This window comes from Vitis vinifera, chromosome 7 (genome assembly GCF_030704535.1).
Source record: "Vitis vinifera cultivar Pinot Noir 40024 chromosome 7, ASM3070453v1".
Classification (NCBI taxonomy): Eukaryota; Viridiplantae; Streptophyta; class Magnoliopsida; order Vitales; family Vitaceae; genus Vitis; species Vitis vinifera.
Genome location: NC_081811.1, coordinates 6,917,628 through 6,938,839, shown reverse-complemented (window position 1 = coordinate 6,938,839; position 21,212 = coordinate 6,917,628). Strand labels below are relative to the sequence as shown.

The window sequence follows — 21,212 nt, the reverse complement described above, 5'->3', positions numbered from 1 at the left end:
GAAATTATCTACTTTGGTTCTCTTATGAAATAATTATCAATAAAATTTGTTGTTTGTATAACTTCTAATTGTACAAAATTAAAATATCAACATTTTCAAGCTTTTGGCTCAAGCATAGAAAATATGACTTACATAACTTTTGATTATAAAAAGTTTTTTGTATAGCTTCTAACTATATATTTTATTTTACATATTTTATAAATAGGACTTTGAAAAATTAGAATTAAATATAATATTTAATTTTAAAAAAAAGAATTCCAAAATAATTTTGAATTCATTCGGAATTATCCATACATATTTATAACAAAATTTAATATATTTATTTATTAAAAAAATTGAAATTGGGTTGGGGGGCTACTCATTAACCCGACCGATTCACACTCCAAACGGGGTGCTCCACAAGAAAACGACACCGTTTCATGAACAGAGCCACTGATACAAGATTTAAGCCACCTCAGCTGATAATACAGCACATGCGCAGGTTAGTAATCATAAGCCTCATGTTCACGTTAGAGAAATCGCCATTAATCAATAATTTTTGGTCCTAAAGACGACCATTGCAAGGGCAGAGAGACCCTATAAAAGCTAGAAATCAAGGAGAGAATTCTAGAGAGAGAAGGAAAATGCGAGCGTAAATGGCCTTCACCGGTATCTAGGGTTTTTCAGTGTTCCGATTCGATGTTTTTGGTTTTCCTTTTCCATCAAAAATCTAAATAAGAAATTTTGAAATGTTAACGAATTGTTGAAGAATTCGAATCGAAACCTTCGGTGCGCATTCAAATTTAAGGTTTTTCTCCTCCCTTTTGCCTTCGTTTGCTCAGTTTCGGTTTCGGTTTTGTCTTTCAATTGTATCTTTGTCTGTAAAACTATATTCTTTTTTTAATCTCTATGGAATAGTATTGGTTTTACATGGTGACACGACGGAATTGTACTGGAAAGTTATACAATTTATATATATCATGCTGCTTCTTCTTCTTTTCTTTTTCTTTTTTTTTTTGTTGGAGACTGTTGTTTAATGCTTTGTTTTGTGAAGCATTCTCGTTGATTTTCATGTGTTCTTTTGGCATTCGTTGGTTTGACTGTATCCATTATAGTTCTGGTTTTGTGTTTGCACTGCATTACTCTGCTGTTAAAGGCCTGCAACTTTGGAAGTATCTTTCTTGGGCTTGGAAGGAAAAAATTGCTTTTGTTTGGGTGTTTTTCAAAATTTTCAAGAAACATTTCTCTAAATCTCCATTTGAGTATATGATTGCCAGATAAGGGGAAATAATGGGATAAAAATTAATCAGTCTGCGTATTGGTGGTGCATGGATTAAGTATTTAAAAAGTGCTTTTCTGATTTTGGAGGCAAAGAAAACAGTCTGAAAATCAGTGATAGGTAAAAAGTAATTTTCTGAAAGCAAGAAAGCAAAAAATTTGCCTTCTAACTTAATAAAAAAATATTGCTTAAAAACGCTTAAAATTTTATTTTCCCTGTACCATTGTCATCAATATTACCCATGTGGTCCTACATGTGTCTTACCTGCTTGCATTGTTTCATTTACTTATTTTGGTTAGAGAAGGTAGTTGTTTCTCCTGCCATATTTGTGCATAGACAATATTTATTTGTAAATAAACATGACCAAGAAAGGCATTCAAAAAAACTAGTCTAATCGATTATGGCAGTGAAGAATAAATTTCATGTCTTTTTCATTTTGGTAGGTGGCTATATTTGGCTGCTTCAAAATGCTTGATTGGAATGACTGATGCAATGCTATGGCGGAAGAAGAGGATAGAATTCTATTAAGCAGTTTGGGCGTAACTTCCGCTAATCCTGAGGATGTTGAACGTGAAATATTGGCAGCGGTATTGGATTTAGCTATCCTTATTATTTATTGATTTGCCTATTTTTTAGTTTTCTTCTTGTTTTGCTTTGTGTACTTTTAGTAGAATAATGATTTTACAGTAATAACTGGTTTTTTTCATGAGTGCTCTTGTAGTATATTGATCATATTGTGCCCTTGGGTTGTAGATCAGTGAGAGTGTCCTTAGCAATGAGCCAGAGGTCCTTAGTTTGAGCTTCCCTGGTGTTTAACTGGTATAGGGTAGAGGAGCAGACCTGTATTACCCAATTTTGAGTGGTAGTCGAACTACAGAAGGAAAATTTTCTCTCTTAATGAGGGCTGTGAGTGATTAACTAACTTCTCAACTGTTTTCTTGTTCTTTATTAAATCGATCTAATTCATACTTAAACAGTGCTGAAATATGTGGCTTGCTTGTGATAATGGGCTTTGGATAGATGATTTATTATTCTGTGGTGCCCATGTGTATAATTAGAATACCTTTACAGGGCTATCAAAACAAGGATCATATTCTCTATGCTGTTAGAATTTTTAAGCAAATTGAAAATATTGAATAAAATTTGCAAAAGATTTCTAATGTTCAAAATCTCACCCATGAAATGTAAAAAGAAAAACATTCAATTCATTATATCTTGCACTAGCAATGGGTTTTGGAATGAATGTTTGTAGTATGATCGTGCCACCTGGGTTCCTGAGTAGCACATGTTGTTGATTATTAGCATTATCAAGAGAACAGCAACTATTTTATCTAATTTATGTGGAGAAGGTGGAAAGAGTACTAGTCAAAGAAAATAAAAGATTCCTTTGAAAGCTTTGCTTTAATCTTGAACTCTCTTTGAGTCTATGGTGATGATCTTAGCAAAACAAAACAAATGGCAAGAACAATTTACTTTCTTTTTTTCCCCTGTTGAAGGTGGTCTTTTGCACTGAGCCAAAATTGTAGCCTACTACTTGATGAGATACAAGGACTGCTTAAAAGGAGTGATCTGCTTTCTTCTAGTCTTTCAACTACTCTACCATAGATGTAGATTCTGCAATCTTTATTTTTTATGTTTTGCATGACTTAATGTTTTTAGTTGCTAAATTTTTTCATGAACTATTGATTGGTTATTCAAATATTACAATCTGACATAGCAATTGTGTGAATGGGCAGGCTACAAATGAGGCTGAAAATGGTAGTGAAGCTGGAAGGAGTACTGAGGAAGAATTTCTTGACAAATCTAAGGCAACTGAACTATCATCTACCAGCCAAGCAAAACTCTATAGTAAATTGAGGGCATTAGAAGTTGAAATAGATGCTGTTGCATATACTGTTCAACAGGCAAGGAATACTGAAAGAAATGAAAATCATGTCTCGCATGGTAATGATAACAGGGCACAAGGAGATGCAGAGGATGATAAACTTGTTATTCAGGCTTCTCCCAATAATTTAACCCTTCAGCATGCCCTAGCTGCTGATCGTCTAAGAAGCCTCAAGAAAACAAAAGCTCAACTTGAAATAGAGCTTTCAGATTGGCAAAAGGAAAAGCCTTCCAAGACTGTTGAGCATGACAAGGTGATACAAAATCTGGTTAAGGAAGAGGCAAGACCCAAGAAAAGGTTAAAAGAAATTCCGAAATCGGGCAAAGATTTAAAGAAGCGAAAGAAAACAATTTCATTTGATGATGATGTTGATTTTGATGCAGTCCTGGATGCAGCTTCTGCAGGATTTGTCGAAACTGTGAGTTGAATGTAGTTTTCCAATTTTATTGCAGTTAGTTGCTTAATTAAAAATTTTGTTGTTGTAGAAGGGATGAAGTACATTTCTGTTGGTGGATGTCCAAGTTGTTTAAACTTTTAATTTAGGGTACTAATGGCGAACTATACCTTACATGTGTGTCAGGAAAGAGACAAGTTGGTTAGAAAAGGGATTTTAACTCCTTTCCATAAGCTCAAAGGCTTTGAACGTCGTCTTCAACAACCAGGTCCATCTAGTAGAGACAATTTACCCGAGGAAGGAGATAAGATTGATGATCTTGCTTCTGCTAGTATTGCCAGAGCTGTTCAGTCAATATCTGAATCTGCACAAGCTCGCCCAACAACCAAGCTGCTTGATTCGGAAACTCTGCCAAAGCTTGATGCACCCTCTCATCCTTTTCACAGGTTGAAAAAACCTCTGAAATACCCTCTGCCCTTGGACAGTGAGGTGGAGAAGAATAAAGATAAAAAAAGGAAAAAGAAAAGGCCTTTACCTAGCAAGAAATGGAGAAAGATTATTTCTCATGAGGAAGAGCTTTTGGAAGAAAGTGGTAAGTTAAATTTTCTTGTTGCTTGAGAAGTTATTAGGCGATTGTATGGTCCTTAAATTCTATGTATATGTAAAGTAAAATTTGCTTTTTTGTTTACTGTTCACATATCATCTTGTTCAGAGGGCATAAAAAGTTTCTGGTTGCGTAGTGCTCTCATTAATACTTGACTACATGGCCACACAATTTATCTGAGAAAAGGTGAAAACAACTTATAATGTGGTTATACATCATTGCTGGTAAAGAAGGATGCAAAAAATGGAAAGTGCAAGGGATGAGAGGTGTAGGCTGATATTTTTTATTTTATTGGATGGCAAGAGAGACAAATAAAGTGGATAAAATAGGGTTTAAGAACCTTTTCAGGGAACATGGGAATAGCAGAGTAGTTGTTATAATAGATACTTGCATATTCTTGTTGATGAAATTTGTAAGAACTTCGATTATATTTATTTGTTTTCATTGTTTCTTTGCAAATTCTAGTGCATTTGTAATTTATGGCATTCATGCTGCACCAGTTATCATAGAAGAACCATGTATCTTACATTAATGGCCCTGGTAATGAGCTATACTATTTATTTTGCAGAAGATACAAGTGACAACTTGGTGACCTCCAGTAATGAAGAAGTAAACCGAGAAGATATTGAAGATGCAGATGATAATGAACCCCCTTGTGTGACACTTGAAGGTGGTCTGAGGATACCTGAAAGCATTTTCAGCAAACTTTTTGATTATCAAAAGGTGGGGGTTCAGTGGCTGTGGGAACTGCATTGCCAACAAGTAGGTGGAATTATTGGAGATGAGATGGGACTTGGCAAGACCATCCAGGTATTATCTTTCCTTGGAGCATTGCATTTCAGTAATATGTATAAACCAAGTATTGTTATCTGCCCTGTTACACTCTTGCGACAATGGAAAAGGGAAGCCAAAAAATGGTACCAAAGTTTTCATGTGGAAATACTGCATGATTCTGCTCAAGATCCTGCTAGTAGAAAGAAACGAGCCAAATCTTATGAAAGTGAAGATTCACTTGACAGTGATGATGAAGAAAATTTATCTTCTAAGGACACCAAAAAATGGGATTCCTTGATAAACCGTGTTTTGAGGTCACAGAGTGGATTACTTATTACTACTTATGAGCAAATCCGGCTGCAGGCTGGAAAGCTACTTGATATCAAATGGGGTTATGCAATTTTAGATGAAGGACACCGAATTCGGAATCCAAATGCTGAAGTTACCATACTTTGTAAACAGTTACAGACTGTTCATCGTATAATAATGACTGGTGCGCCAATTCAGAACAAGCTGGCTGAGCTGTGGTCTTTGTTTGATTTTGTCTTCCCTGGGAAGTTGGGAGTGTTGCCTGTATTTGAAGCAGAATTTGCAGTTCCCATATCTGTTGGTGGCTATGCCAATGCTACTCCATTACAAGTATCCACCGCTTACAGGTGTGTGCTTTGTTTTCAGAAGTTTCAAATCATATGTGAACTTAGTGCTCATAATTTTATCATGTATAATTTAATAATTGTCCAATTATTCCCAAGTATGTTAGATATTGCAAATAGCTTATGAGGTAGACCTCCCTTGTAGAAATACCTTTTTTTCCCAACTCTCATTCATATCTAAAAATATTCACAAAGATGTTGCTCCTCTTTTTCAGTTCTTTAAATGTTCCAGAAATTGAAAAATTCTGAATCATAAATTTCTCCTTATGTAGGTGTGCAGTCGTCCTACGTGACTTGATTATGCCATACCTCCTTCGACGTATGAAAGCTGATGTGAATGCTCAGCTTCCAAACAAGACTGAACATGTCCTCTTTTGCAGCCTTACCACAGAGCAGCGTTCTGTATATCGAGCATTTCTTGCAAGTTCAGAGGTGGAACAGATCTTTGATGGTAGTAGAAATTCTCTTTATGGCATTGATGTGATGCGTAAAATATGCAATCACCCTGATCTGCTTGAGCGAGAGCATGCTTACCAGAATCCAGATTATGGGAATCCTGAACGCAGTGGAAAAATGAAAGTTGTTGCCCATGTGCTTAAGGGGTGGAAAGAACAGGGTCACCGCGTTCTTCTTTTTGCACAAACTCAACAAATGCTTGATATTCTTGAGAATTTCCTGATTGCTGGTGGCTATGTCTACAGGAGAATGGATGGTTTCACTCCCATAAAACACAGAATGGCATTGATTGACGAATTTAATGACTCTGATGATGTATTCATTTTCATTCTCACTACAAAGGTTGGTGGTTTGGGGACAAATCTTACTGGAGCCAACAGGGTAATCATTTATGACCCTGATTGGAACCCATCAACTGATATGCAGGTACAGTTTGTGATTGATTCTTCACCTTCTTGCACACATTTCTTTAAGATGTAATTGTTTATGGTTCATAAACTTTCCTGCAAGGTTTACTTATCAAAAAAAAAAATCTTTCCTGCAAGGTTGTGTTAGAACTTTTACATTTTTACAGGCCATGTCATGTGAAATTTCAAATTTCAAGATTTTGGGCGGTTCATCATCACATGAACTTTCAAAAATTTGAAATTTAAATTAGCTTTCATTCAGGACTGAAAATGATTCTGGAAGTGAATTTTAAAACCATATCTTTTTAATCTCTGAAACATGCATTCATTGAAATGGGGTCACTGTTGCTTATAAAAGGCTAGGGAGCGTGCTTGGCGCATTGGTCAGACGCGGGATGTAACGGTTTATAGATTGATCACCCGTGGGACTATAGAGGAGAAGGTATATCAACGACAGATATACAAACATTTTCTCACCAATAAAATATTGAAGAACCCACAGCAGAAAAGGTTCTTTAAAGCTCGAGATATGAAGGATCTCTTTGTTTTAAATGATGATGGAGAGGATGCATCAACTGAAACATCAAATATTTTCAGTCAGTTATCTGAAGATGTAAATGTGGTTGGGAAGCATAAAGATAGCCAGGATAAGCAGAAATCTATTATTCCAGTGTCGTCACATGCATGTGGTGCAGTCGATGAAGGAAACAACTCAACAATTGGACCATCCAGAAGTGGGGAGAATGAAAAAGATGATCAGAGCGATGAAATGGACAAAGAAACAAATATTTTGAGGAGTCTTTTTGACGCCCATCGGTTACATGTAAGTTTCCTGAGTGTGTATATCTCTAATTGCTTTTAGCGGTTGCTGTTGTGTTTGGATGCACTGTTTTCTTATTGAATTGTTGCAAGGAAATATGTTATTAAATCTGTCAATTTAAAAATCTGTTTCCTTCCAGGATCATGTTTGTTGGCAGTTTGAGAGAACTGAATGATAGGAGTATTTTTTGCTCACTGCTTGTGCCTTTATAGGCAAAGCAGTGCATGTTATAAATTGATGTTGGATTTTCCTGGATTTTTATGTAATTGTGTTCTATAAAATGAATCAATTGACAGCATGTTGTGCCACATTGAAACCGCACATGACTGCCAGATCTGTTTTTATTATCTTCCTCACTTGCTGTTGTTTCCATCTTTTTCTTCAGAGTGCCGTGAACCATGATGCAATTATGAATGCCCATGGTGATGAGAAGATGAGGCTTGAGGAGGAAGCTTCCCGAGTTGCAAAAAGAGCATCGGAAGCATTACGCCAGTCACAAATGCTTCGAAGCCGTGAAAGTATATCTGTCCCAACATGGACTGGAAGGTCAGGAGCTGCAGGTGCCCCATCATCTGTTTCCCGGAAATTTGGCTCAACTGTAAGCTCCCAGTTGATTAATAGATCAAAATCATCAGAAGAATCATCCAGCAATGGAATGAGCAAGCCAAATGGCATTGCAGCCGGGGCTTCTGCTGGTAAGGCTTTATCTTCAGCAGAATTACTGGCTAGAATTCGAGGGAACCAAGAAAGAGCAACTGATGATGGGCTTGAACATCAGTTAGGCTCGAGTTCTGCAAATAGAGCAAGATCTACAGATAGTGGGCCTTCTAGTTCTAGGTCAACTCACAACCTCTCAAGTGTGCAGCCTGAGGTATTGATTCGTAAAATTTGTACATTTATACAGCAAAAAGGCGGAAGCACCAATTCAACCAGCATAGTGCAGCATTTTAAGGACAGGATACCATCGAAGGATCTGCCGTTATTTAAGAATCTTTTAAAGGAAATAGCCACCCTAGAGAAAGACCCAAATGGATCTTCTTGGGTGCTAAAGCCTGAGTATCGATTATAGTAACCCCGTCAATGCAAATTAATTTGCGATTTTCTTCCCGCATATCAAGAAATCATCTTGGAGCTGTGGCAATTTTACTAGATGTTGCCAAAACTTCCAAACGGGTCAGTTTTTTGTCTTCTCAAAATGTGTTTCCTTCATTCTCTTATAGACAATTTTCTTCTACTGTGCTGTTGTTTAACAGCACATTTTTTTTTCTATCATAACAACACAGAAAAGATATCCTTTTCACTGTACAGAATAAAGCTAATTAGTTGCAGACGATTTTACTCATGTGCAATTTCTCATTCTTTAATTAGGAAAATTTTTGAAAGCAAGGTTCATGCTTTTCTTCAAAACTCCATGCTGTATATTTGATAAGCAGTGTGGCGTCCATTAAGAGAATTAGATAGGGGGATGCAATTGCTCGTGGGTGTATTGAAGGAATTAAATAACTTATGATAATAACAATCAGATTAATAAGTCAATTTGAGATGTTATACTGTTAATATAATCATTTAATAGATCGATTTGGGTTATGTAATGTTACATATAGGTTGATCATAAAACATTTAAATTGTTTTAGTAAACTTAAAACAATTAGTTTATTAAATAGGTTATACAACCTAACAGGAATTTTATTCAAACACGGTTATATTGGCACGAATCGTATTCACTCTGCCACCCCTAATTCATTCTGACAAGATTGGGAATATATGCCCACCTAAATTGTCCTATATATCAGAATCTCCCAATTTGAGGATCATATCCAGCCGTGAATGTGTGTTTTCAAGCCTCCGTAACTCAACACTGCACTCAGACACAATTACAGTGACCATATTGCAAAAGGATAGGCAAATCAGTGGATATATATATATATATATATATATATATATATATATAACAATTTTTTTAAAAAAAAATTTTATTAAAATGTCACTTTTGTAATTATTTTCAAACATATGGACATCTTTTATAACATCGAATAAAAGTTGTCTTTTAAAGATTTAATTTCAATTTAAACATGAGAGAACTTTCAAATTATCTCTTCCAAAGATAATTTTCAATTAAATTTTTTGAAAATGCCGTAAATTTAGAAATAGTTTATAAAATTTCAAATTTTAATTACTATTTTTTAAAATTGCTGTATTTTTTTTTCAAAATCCCGGTAATCTAGTTGCTTTTTGTGAGTAACAGGGAATGGGCCCTCTCGGCCCAAAAGACGTGCCATAAATATTACTGTGGGCTAGGAGTCTTTGCATCCAGGATGTGGGTCTCTAAACAGCCATCAAATCCAACAAGTTTTATATATATATTCACTATTATATAATAAATAGGAATAAATTTATAAGTTCAAGTAGGCCAAAGAAGTATATTAATATATTCAAGAAAACATTATTTTCCAGAAATGAAACATTCAGTACCTTAACTTTCTTGCTTTCTTCACTCTTCATTTCATATTTCCTTTTTTCTCTCTCCCCCTCTTTTTCTCAAAAAAGACAACAAATAAAAATCTCAAATCATATCCAACAAATACTCCGCACAATCAAAATGCTGCCCATCCTGATGCAGTGGTCTTGGTTGATCCTGAGCTGGTGCTAGCAGGAAGGCTCTTCTGCAAATTCCAACAACTCTGAAGTAAATATACCATTCACACCTAAATATAGCAGATTACTAACCATGCAAAAGTACAAGTCCCCTGGTGGATCGTATATGTCAATCTTTCTATCCGTTATTCATGCCAAACATCAAGTTGATTAGAGATTAAGGGCTGCTGCTTCCTTACTGGACTCTGAATGACAGTTTTCTTTCATATTTATATATCCAAAAAAAAAAAAAAAAAATGTAAGGGTTGGGAAAACATAAGTTGTAAAGAACATAATTAAGGGCTGTAACAATAACAATAAGTTTTCACTAGCTCTAATTTGATCCTAACTCTAACAATAACAATAACTGAACGCAATGTCAACAACACTAGAATAGAAATGAGAAAGTCGGTAAGCTCAATTGACAAAAAAAGACCCAAGAACACTTATGCTCATTACCTAAAGCTCTGATTACTGCATAAGAGAAAAATGACGAGTGCTATGCCTTGAAATTGAAGGAAACTTGGGAGATGGATGGCAATGTGTTCCAAGGAGGGTAAGGATGGATTTTGGTGTGGACCTTCAAACAGCTATTACTAGAGGGTGGGAAGTTTTTTATTCTAGGACCAGAATCCAAGTGGGATGCTTGCCCTTTAGATTTTCTTGATTGCATGTGGCAGGGTTTAAGATCGCATTTGGTTCTTTCTTTCCTTTTTCCATCTGTTTTCTTCTTGCTTTTTGTGCTTTTTGTATGCTTGCTGCATACTGGGGTTGCAACATGTATTTGTTGGGCCCGTTTTAATTTTTTTTTACTTGCTTACCCAAAAAATGATAGCTTTTACCAGTCCTGCTGTATGGTACATGCACCACTGTTTTTCCAAAAAAAAAAAAAAGTAATAGTAGGTTAAGTGGAAAGACTAGAAAGGACAGATTAGAGTCAATTGATCTACTCAGGTGGCCTATTGTTTGTATGGCAAAGAAAAGTGGGAGGCTTGGCATTAGGAAGCTTTCCACTCTCAATGATTATTTGTTGGGCAAGTGGAGTTAGAGATTTCCCACAGAAAGTGAATCTATGTGGAGAGGATGATTGATAGTTGAGAAGTCAGGGGAGGAAGGGGAGGATTGTTGTTCTCGGATGCTAAGGGAGGGGTATGGAGTCAGTTTTTGGAAGGCTATTAGGAAAAGATGGGAGGTTTTTAAAAGCAAAGTGCCCTCCATTGTAGGGAATGGGAGGAGAGTTAAATTTTGGAACAATTGCTTAGATCCTCTTTTATGCATAATTTCTTTGAAGGGGCTAGAGTTCATTTAGATGGGGCTTACATGTCTATGGTGAATTTCCTCAATTTTTTAGGTGACAAGTAGATAGGGAAAGGTATTGTATTCTTCCTTCGTCCTTTAGTGTGCTTTAGTGTGCTTTAGTGTGCCTTAGCTTCATCCTTTTTGTATTTTCTTCTCTATTTATAATATTATTTCTCATGTGCATCTCAGAAAAAAAGAAAAAAAAAAGAATCAATTTACCTTCAAAACATGGGCGGCCACACCAATTGTTGGAGAAGATAGAAATTTCCCTAAAATGGTTTGCCCATGTATAATGGCACTCATGAGAAATGAGTGGCATGATTTACAAAGCCAAGAGCAAAAAGGACACTAGTTCTAGTGAGAAGAGACCTATAGTGTATTAAATAGAAAACATGCAACTAGATAAGAGTGGCGAAATTGATGTAGCAGACCTTAACATTTGGGATGGTGTCATTGTCACAATACACTAAGGCAAACCTGAATATCATTTGGCATAAATATCTATACCTGGGTAGTACACTTCAGGTCAAACAGAATAAACAGAACAACTTATAAGAAAGAGCAAAACTGAAACAAGGCATCATTAAGATACATACGGACGGAATTCAAAGAAATTATGAGGTTTTTGAGAGGAAGTGCAATTGGAAGAACTAGGATTTTTCATATGTTTTTTTGTGGGGAAACATCCCAATCTTGTATTTAGCTTGCCTCATTATAGATATTGATGGATTTAAACAATACCAGAAAGTATTCCAAAAAAGGAGAAGATTTAACCTCAAAGGATTTATATGCAAAAGTTGCAACTTTATCTTACGAAAGATATTAGAAGACCAATAAGCAGACTACCAGTAGATGCTTACTGCCAAGGCATGTAAGAAGATAAGGATATGGTCTTTTGAAGCCAGAGAGAAGCATTAGAAGAGAACCAGTTGGGTCAAATTTTATATAAATGAATTATTACTACTATTATTATTATTAGGACAGGCATAGTATTCATGTCTTTTAAGGAGTAAGTTCTTAATTTCATACTTATTGTACAATTTAATAAAATAGTATAAATTTAAGTGATGAGAGCAAGGATTTTGATAAAGGAGAAGATTTAAGCCTAAAGATGATTTAAGCATAAAAAAGCCAGGATTTTACAAACTTCCCAAGATATCATAAAAATACTACTAGAATGTTTTACTTCTGCAAACCAAGCCTTGCTACCAAGTCATGCAGAAAAAAAGGATTATAATCTTTTAAAACCAGGGATTGGTATTAGAGGATACTAACAGTTTGAATCAAAATGAATAAATGAATTATTCTTATTTGGTCAGATTAAAGGATGTCATATTTGAATTTTCTTAACAATCCAGCTGAAAAAAGAATAAAAATAGAGGAAAGCATACCTCAAGTTGAGAAAGACCTGAGAAAGCATCAGTAGTGTGCCTCATATCTTCCTCACTGCCCTTGAGATCAACACCAGAAGAAGTCATTCGAGCAGCAGCAGGATCATTAGGTGGCGGTGGGAGAGGAGACCTAATTTTCCCAGCCCCAGTAGGTGGTGGAGCAAGACCCAGAGTTTTAGGTTTTCCTGTTCCAGATTGTGTCCCTGACAACCCAGCAGCTGAAAGCATACCAGTTCCACTAGTTGCCTTGTTCTTCACATTTATCCGGATGGTTTCACCATCCTAACATTCAAAATCAAACCACTAGAAAGTAAGTTCCAATCAGAATGGAACAAGAGCCGATGTTAAGCTCACATATGATAAGATGGAGAAGCAGACTAAACAAAGTACCATTTTAAGAATAAAGAAACTATTATATCATCAACCAATATGTCTAAAACAAATGACTACTGAGCAGAGAATCAGAGGGTCCATAGATCATGTGGTCATTGCTCAGAATCATCAACCAAACTTTTATTTCAAGGACCCATGATTAACAAGGTACATTTCATAAGTCGCAACTTCTTTTTTTTATCAGAATTTCTTTTACTTTAAATGATATCTATTCGATGAAATAGAACAATCTTTTTTTTTTGATAGATAAAGGAAATTCATTAAAAGCCAAAAGGCTAAAGAGAGTATACACGAAGTATACCAAGATACAAAGGATCAAGAAACAAAAGGTTCTGACCCTTACTTGGTGGCTAACCAATTTACAAAATCAAACAACGATAAAGTATGATCCTTAATATATACCCTAGCCCAATTCACAAAAGTGTACAAAAAAATGGATTTGATATCTTGATCATTTCTTTCCACATCATCGAAGGCTCTTCTATTCCTTTCTTTCCAAATAGTCCACATTAGGCAAAGGGGGGCAGTTTTCCATGCTTTCTCCCTTTTCTTGCCCACAAAAGATCCATACCATAGAACAATCTTATCCATGTTTGTGCATATGTCCTTTGATCATGTTTCATAAGAAAAGTGTATGATCAAATTGATATAGCTCTGCTGAAGACCAACAAGCTGAGGTTCTTCCTAGTAAAGGTGTTGAAATTCGAACTCAAGATAAGACAAGGTTTACAAACAAAAGAAAAGGTAATATCGTGTCATTGGAAGCTGCTCTTTAAAACAAGAAAGACAATAAAAAAAATAAAAAAAATCTTTGGGAATTCATTGCGTGATTATGAGAATTGTCCTCACTTGATTTTGGGGTGATGAATTAGAGGCAACAGAAGAAAAAGAGAGAGAGAGAGAGAGAGAGAGAGAGAGAGAGAGAGAGATGCTTGGAGACTGATTCTTCTCCTGGCTTTTTGATGTGCTTGAAAGATGAACAATAGAAGGGTCTTCTACAATGAGGATAATAATGTTGAAATTTCTTGATAAGAAAGCTGTTCTTTGGGGGTTTTGGGAATGGGAACTAACTTTATTATTTCAAAGACTCTCTTAGGTTGTAACTTGGCATGTTGAGTTTCGTCAAGTAAATATATCCTGTGTACATGGCTTTGCAATAAAATTTGTTTATCCATTAAAAGAAAAGTAGCATACTTAAAAGCAACTCATTTCATGTGCATCATTTTATTTAAATCACAATAACTTAATAGCAATATAAAGTTGCAAAGGACATCCATATGAAAAACATTGTTAGTCACCCTCACAGTTTGTATCTACATCTAACACCAAAGAAGAATAAATTTCAAAGTCATTAATGTTTTACAAAAAGCGCAAACTCGGATGGAATATTAGTAATGAATCTGTGATGTCCCACATCGGATAGGGGAGCAAGTTCCTGGCGCTATATATGTAGAGACTCCTCTTAACCAAGTAGACGCGTTTTAAAGCCGTGAGGGCCCTCCTTGGGCCCAAAGCGGACAATATCTACATGGTTGGGTGCGGGTCGTTACAAATGGTATCAGAGCCGATCCCCGACCCCGGTGTGGGGGTTTGTTTGGCTCCGTAAGGGGTGTTTGTCTGTTTGGCCCCGTAATCCCATGGGACACAACGAGGACGTTGTGTCTGCATGGGGGGGTATTTGTGATGTCCCACATCGGATAGGGGAGCAAGTTCCTGGCGCTATATATGTAGAGACTCCTCTTAACCAAGTAGACGCGTTTTAAAGCCGTGAGGGCCCTCCTTGGGCCCAAAGCGGACAATATCTACATGGTTGGGTGCGGGTCGTTACAGAATCAACTACATCTTTTAAAAGTGAAATGTTCAGTTGATTTGTTAGTTTGACAAATATATATATATATATCAGTTAAAAATGCACTACTTATAGAAATCTGTTTGGACATGAAGTTTGCCCAGCTACAATGAGTTACAATGAACACTTGATCCTTATACAAACTAGGCCTACAAAACCTAACCATCACTGATGAATTATTGGAAACAGAAATGTCTGTATATATACATACACACATTTTGAACCTCAGAAAAGCATCCTATCCCCATTCACTACCACAGTCACAAATACTTTCATGCTAGATCTATGTGAGGCTTGCTTCCATCCTTGAAAATCATAGTAACACCAATCCTGTTAGATGAATTAACTTCAAATTTAAGTTTACTTCCCACATGCTTGTATTCATTTTGCATTGTTTCAGACTTTCAGTGTCACTCTTGATCTAATATACTAATTCACTTCAAAACTGTGTCAATGTACTGAGTTTAAAATTAAATAGTTTTTTACTAGATTTTTTTATTTTTTTTTTATAGGTGAGAAAAGATCTAATATAAAAAGAGGGGCCAAAAAAGCGACTCAAGGTATACAATACCTATACACTCACCGTCAAAAAGGCCAAAAAAGAAGAAAAACACCCCGCTGGCCCAACAAACAACCTTAGTTAGAACCCAACCAATCAATAAAACTAACTATAGTTAGAAGTTTTTCACTAGATTTGATAGTTATGCTATAGGACATACTATGATATAATATCAACCAATCCATTTCAGATCAGTTAAAGCTCCTTATGATAAACATGCTTGCTTGTTGGCTCTGGCCCCTATTGAATTCTTCAAACTCTGTCAAGGTTTGGCCTCTGAAATACCAAGCATACAGTTGGGCTAGCTAGTTTGGCTCTTTTATGCCATAACAAATGTTATTAGATAATAGAAGTTGAACAACAATGCTGGCTTGATTCAAATCCAAGAACAGAGCATTCTACACACCAAACCAATCAATAGAATTCATAAGACAAATTCTGGCAACCAAGGTTGGGATTTATTGGACTCTGATAAAAACAAAAAATCAATGATGTGATGTATAAAGGAACACTCCGAGACACCACATTTCATTGAATTTGACTTCAAAAAAAAAGAAGAAATAATCATTCCCATAAAATGACATAAATTGAAGAATAATTCCAAAAATTGACTCCATGAAACGATAAAAGCAAGTCACTAGATTCGTCTACGTATTACAGCTAATTCCACCCATATGCCACCCAAAAAAAAAAAATCCAAATCAAGTCAATATGAACCCAAAATAGATCCGACACAAGAAAACAACAATAAATACATAACTACATGACCAAGTTTGTAAGTTCAAACACATGGAAAACCCTCTATGAGACATCCTTCACTACTTCAATCATAGATCCGCCAAATTGAACATCAATATGACCATAGTTGTGCCATTTTAACCCTAAAAAAGATTGAAAAACAAAACAACAACTGAAAGCGCATAATTCACCTTGAAATTTTATCAATCTGAATTTCGAAACATTCGCCATTACCTTCAATCTATGATTTACAGCCGGATGAATATCGATGTGGCTACCATCATCACTGGCCTCCCCGGTCTCCTTCTCCTGCTCCCTCCTCACATACTTCTCGTGATCCGACAACGCCACATTGAAATCAAACGCCTCATTCCTCTCCGCAAACCCTAGCCCAATGAAGGCGTGCTTCCCCGCCCCGTCCTCGATCTTCAAAACGAAGTACCTCGAGGAATCGAGGACGGTCTCAACCGAGCTCTCGCGTTGGCCAGGGAGGACGAAGCAGGCGGCGAAGAGCTCGCCGGAATTGGGATCCTCGAGGCGGATCTCGCAGCGGTCCTTGCAGGAAACGACTCGGAGGCGACCGGTCCAGATAAGGTCCGACTGAAGCCACTCGCCGCACTTGTAGCCGCCGCTGGTGGAGCGAGGGGGGATTTTGTAAACGGAGACTTCCCGGACCACCAGGAGAGTGTGCTCGAAGGCTTCGTCTTCGTCAAACGACATCGTTTTGGGTGGAGAAATGTGGAGGGAGAGCTGCCTTTAGCGTTAGGGTTTGTGAGGGACGGAGACTTAGGATTAAAGGTTTAGGTAGGGAAAGGTAGGACGTGAGTTGCAGAGACGTGGGTTGGAAGGTCAACTTTGGGGAAGAGAAAGAGACGGTGTTATTACCGGATTGTCCTTCATTTCCCTACGCTGCTGTTTGGCTCGTGGGAAAATGAGAGAATACACGAAAACGGACGCCACTTTATTTTAACCTTTTACATTTATGATTTAACTTAGGACTTCCACGTCAAAATCCTCTACTTATTGCAGGGAGAAAATTATTATTTATATCATTTTTAAAACCAAGTATGAGTCTATGACTATTATAACAGTTTCTCCTTTTCATTTAAAAAAAATAAAGAAAACAGTTAAACAATAAAAAACTATTTTTTATTTTTTTGTCTTAAAAAAAACATTTTTAATTATTTTCAATTATTTTTAAGGGTTATTTTAAAAAATAATTATAAAAACATATAAAATGATTAAAAATAAAACTCTAAATATAAAAAATATTTTTAAATTTAAAATATAAAAAACAGGTTTCTTAACAGACTTTTGTTTCAAAAAAATTAAAAAACAATTACCAAATACGCCTTCATATTTTTTTCTTTATAATTCTATTTTCATTTTCTCTTATTTTTATATAATATTACATCATATACCATTTTCATCTCATTTTACTTTAATACATTTTTAAAATGATAATACTATTTTTTTTTTACCACATTTACTGTTGGTTTTTATATCCTATTTTCAATACCATGTAGACTTGAAATAAAAAAAAATCATAATTAAGACATATAAATTCGTTTTTTGACTCATTAAATTATTATTTAGACTAGGTTTGATTAATGAGATAGGATGAAATGGAACATATATATTTTAGGAAATAATATATGATATTCTTAAATATTATATCAAATAGATATAATATTAATGTACTATGTCAAGTGCATATATTATATTATATTATAATTATATTTAGTTTGTAAAAAATATTATAAAAATGATGAGAAGAATAATAATATGTTTGACAGTGTTTTTAGTGGAAGTGTTTTCTTAAGTGTTTTTAGAAAAATCACATATCAAGTATTTCTTTAGAAAATATTATAAGTCATTTGTTAATATTATAAGTGATTTTTCAAAATTTTAAAAGTATTTTACAAAATTTTGTCAAATACCTAATTGTTTTCAAAAACACTTTCTAGATTAAAAGCGTTTTCTAAAATCACTATCAAACAGATTCTAAATTTCTCATTTTAAAATTTCAAAATATTTTACAATTTAGTAGAAAAGTGTCATCTAATTATTATATTAAATTAAATTTAAATGGAGATGATTGGAGTGGGGAAGTTAAATCTTTATAATATATATATATTCACTTATCACATAAATCTTTTTGCAAAGAGATTCTATACATTACAAATGGACATTTATTATTTAATAATTGGATGTTAGTGAGTAGAATGATGCCCATGTATCAAACTTTTGATTTGTCATCATTTACCATTAGCTTCCTAAATTATGTGACTTGGTGGTGGACAACAAACCTTACCTTTTCCTTCTACTTTAATTAAGGTTTTTTTTTTTTACTTTAATTAGGGTTTTTTTTTTCTCCTTTTTGATTTCTCATCTTATTGATTTGGATGGGAGGGAAGGTGAAAAAGAGGTGAGAGATATTTTGATTAAAACTTTGCATGTAATTAGGCACACACAAAGTATATCCTTTCATATACTAAATTGGTATGTTTAAACATCAACTATCTTTGTGCTCATTATGACAATAAAGGACTTCTCTAAATATCTTAAAATCAACTTTATATTATGACAATCCTAATACCATACAAATCTTTCTAGGATTATGAAAAAGGTTGTAATGAGTGGTGGGGATAATGGAAAAAATTTGGATTTTTTTTATTTTTTTTATTTTTGTGATTAGTAATAAGAAAATAATGATAATAATAATAATAAAGGATATTGGATGTGTGTCTAGTTCTGATTGCACCTAAATGGTCTTTTGTTTCCGATTTACAATTTTTGATATGTAACGATAGATGATCAACTTCAAATTTATTGTTATAGAAAGAATATATAGAGAGGTAACTAGCACGAAGAGATCGACAATATAAAATCATATCAATCAAAAGATAGAGGTTTGACAAAAATATTTTCCCCAACTTAGAATTGAGCTTATTAAAAACAATTGATTTTTATTACTTTTGCTTCAATAGAAGAGTAATATCATATCTTTCTATTCAACCATATGATTCAAAAATATATATCAAATTCAATTCAAACAGTTTATCTAGATGGAGTGTTATTATATCAATTCAATAACGTATTTAATTTCAATTTAAACAACCTCTTCTAAATATGGACTATTGATTTGGATCAATCCAAAACCAATCCAACATCTTTCATCGAGATTTATCAATCTCATTTTGAACTCTTGTAAAAAAGGCCGCCTTTTTTATGTTGCCTAACTTACTCGGTTTTATGTGTTCAATTGCCACTTTTATAGGTTAACGAATGACTCTTAAGCAAACATAATTGAAATATTTTAATACCTTTCTTATTTGATGAAAATTAAAAAAAAAAAAAAGTATTATATCTCCCAATTATTTCACTATCTTAATAAATGATAGATAATAATTAGATGAAAAAAATATAAATATTTTTCTTATTGTTTTTTGATTTATTTATTAATCTTGTCACATCACCATGTGAGTGTGACAAAGAAGGGAGAATTGGTATGGTTCATCGAATTATTGAACTCTAATTGAAGCCTTGAGATACCATGAGTTTGGTGAATAGTACCCTTTATTTTCCATCCAATGAAAGCAATGGCGCCTTTGGTTTTTAACCACAAAGAATGAGAATTTTCAAAAGCAATCTATCATGAGAAGGAGAGTTTTGAACTAAAACAACAAAAGGAAAAAAAAAAAAAAAAGACGCCAAAAAAGTAAAACAAGTTGTCAACAATCTCAAAAAAGGTAATTATCAATATGATTTGAGGAAGAGACATATTCCATTGGTCTATCAAATGAGAAGAAGAGATAGAGCTCTACAAATTTGAGGTGACTGTTGAGATAGAATTAAAGAAGTCTTGAGTTTGTATTTCACTTTACCCATTGAAAGCAAGTGTAGAAAAGATACAATTGTTTCCTTTTAGGAAAAATTGGGGCTAACATGTGGTTATAATTGAATCCAAAACTTATGACCTTTAACAACCATTTTGTGGAAAAATTGAGTTTATTCAAATAAAGATTACATTATTCTCAAATTTTCTAAGAAGACTAGTTTTTGGAATGTTAAATAGAATGCTTCACCAAAGATTGATGCAAAATATTTTGTTATTCAACCTTAGGTGTGTAATTTTATAGTTATGAAGTAAAACTATTAAGAGCTTTTGTTTGAGAGAAAATTCCAAGACTTTCTTTGTGGTATTTGAATCCAATATTCTAGTTGAAATTTTATATTCTAGTGTTTGTAAAAATGGACGAACACTTATAAAAAAAATAATAAGGCATATTTATTTATATCCATTTAGAGACAAAAATTTATTAACTTCTTAGTCAAAACTTAGAACTTAAAGATGATAGTAATGTTAGGGTATTTAAAATATTTCATACATAAAGTTTAGCTAACCTAACTTGATTATACACCCAAGAGAGTGAAGAAGGATTGTATTGGATGTTGGTCACAAAAATAGCAAAAGTAAATAATAATAATATATAAATGTAGACTTATAACAAAACAGACAAAAATAAAAAGTAAATGATAGTGCGAATAGTGATTTATAATGGTTTAGTAACCACTTATATCCATTAAACCTCTAGTTTCTTTCTAAACTTGAAGGTGTATCTATTATACTAAGAGTTTCCTTGCCCAAAGCTCTTAATATTCTTTTATACTTGGATTCCAAGGTTCACAAGGCTCTTACTATTTACGTTTTTTTTCCTTTTATTTTCTTGTTCCTTTCTATTTTATTTCCCTTACATGTTCTCTCAAATTTTCTGATAACCAAACATACCCTAAGAAGTTCTTTGTTTGTGTATAGATAAGATGTCGAGACATGCACCTAAATTGGATTTGTAAATTGAAGTATGTACTTAAATTCAAGATGTCTTTAGTCTTTTGATTCACTATAGTCTTCCAAGTGGTATGTTATTGTTAAGGAGGTTTATATATCAATGTCATTGTATGGTAGAAATATTAAGGGTAAAACCATATATTTAGTTATTATATCATAATTAGACAATTATCATGAAAAAAAAAAGGACATTAGTATTTGGTAAAGTTCAATTAGATGGTTACACAAGTAGGATACTATCATATA

At 34.3% G+C, this 21,212-nt stretch overlaps 2 protein-coding genes across 2 annotated transcripts; one reads left to right on the top strand and one right to left on the bottom strand.

The window, feature by feature from the left end:
• Nucleotides 1–478: 478 nt before the first annotated feature.
• LOC100253251 (protein CHROMATIN REMODELING 8) lies at nt 479–8,593 on the top strand. The gene is made up of 8 exons (XM_002272507.5): nt 479–787; nt 1,702–1,845; nt 2,995–3,561; nt 3,724–4,129; nt 4,710–5,571; nt 5,841–6,450; nt 6,790–7,254; nt 7,637–8,593. The coding sequence occupies exons 2-8, from the start codon at nt 1,756–1,758 to the stop codon at nt 8,318–8,320; spliced, it is 3,684 nt and encodes a 1,227-aa protein (XP_002272543.1). The 5' UTR covers nt 479–787; nt 1,702–1,755; the 3' UTR covers nt 8,321–8,593.
• Nucleotides 8,594–9,657: 1,064 nt separating this feature from the next.
• LOC100254924 (uncharacterized protein At1g03900) lies at nt 9,658–17,103 on the bottom strand. Its single transcript, XM_002276962.5, has 3 exons — nt 16,349–17,103; nt 12,576–12,857; nt 9,658–9,914 (listed from the first exon to the last, which is right to left on the bottom strand). Exons 1-3 carry the CDS (start codon nt 16,832–16,834, stop codon nt 9,846–9,848), a joined length of 837 nt encoding a protein of 278 aa, XP_002276998.1. The 5' UTR covers nt 16,835–17,103; the 3' UTR covers nt 9,658–9,845.
• Nucleotides 17,104–21,212: the final 4,109 nt, after the last annotated feature.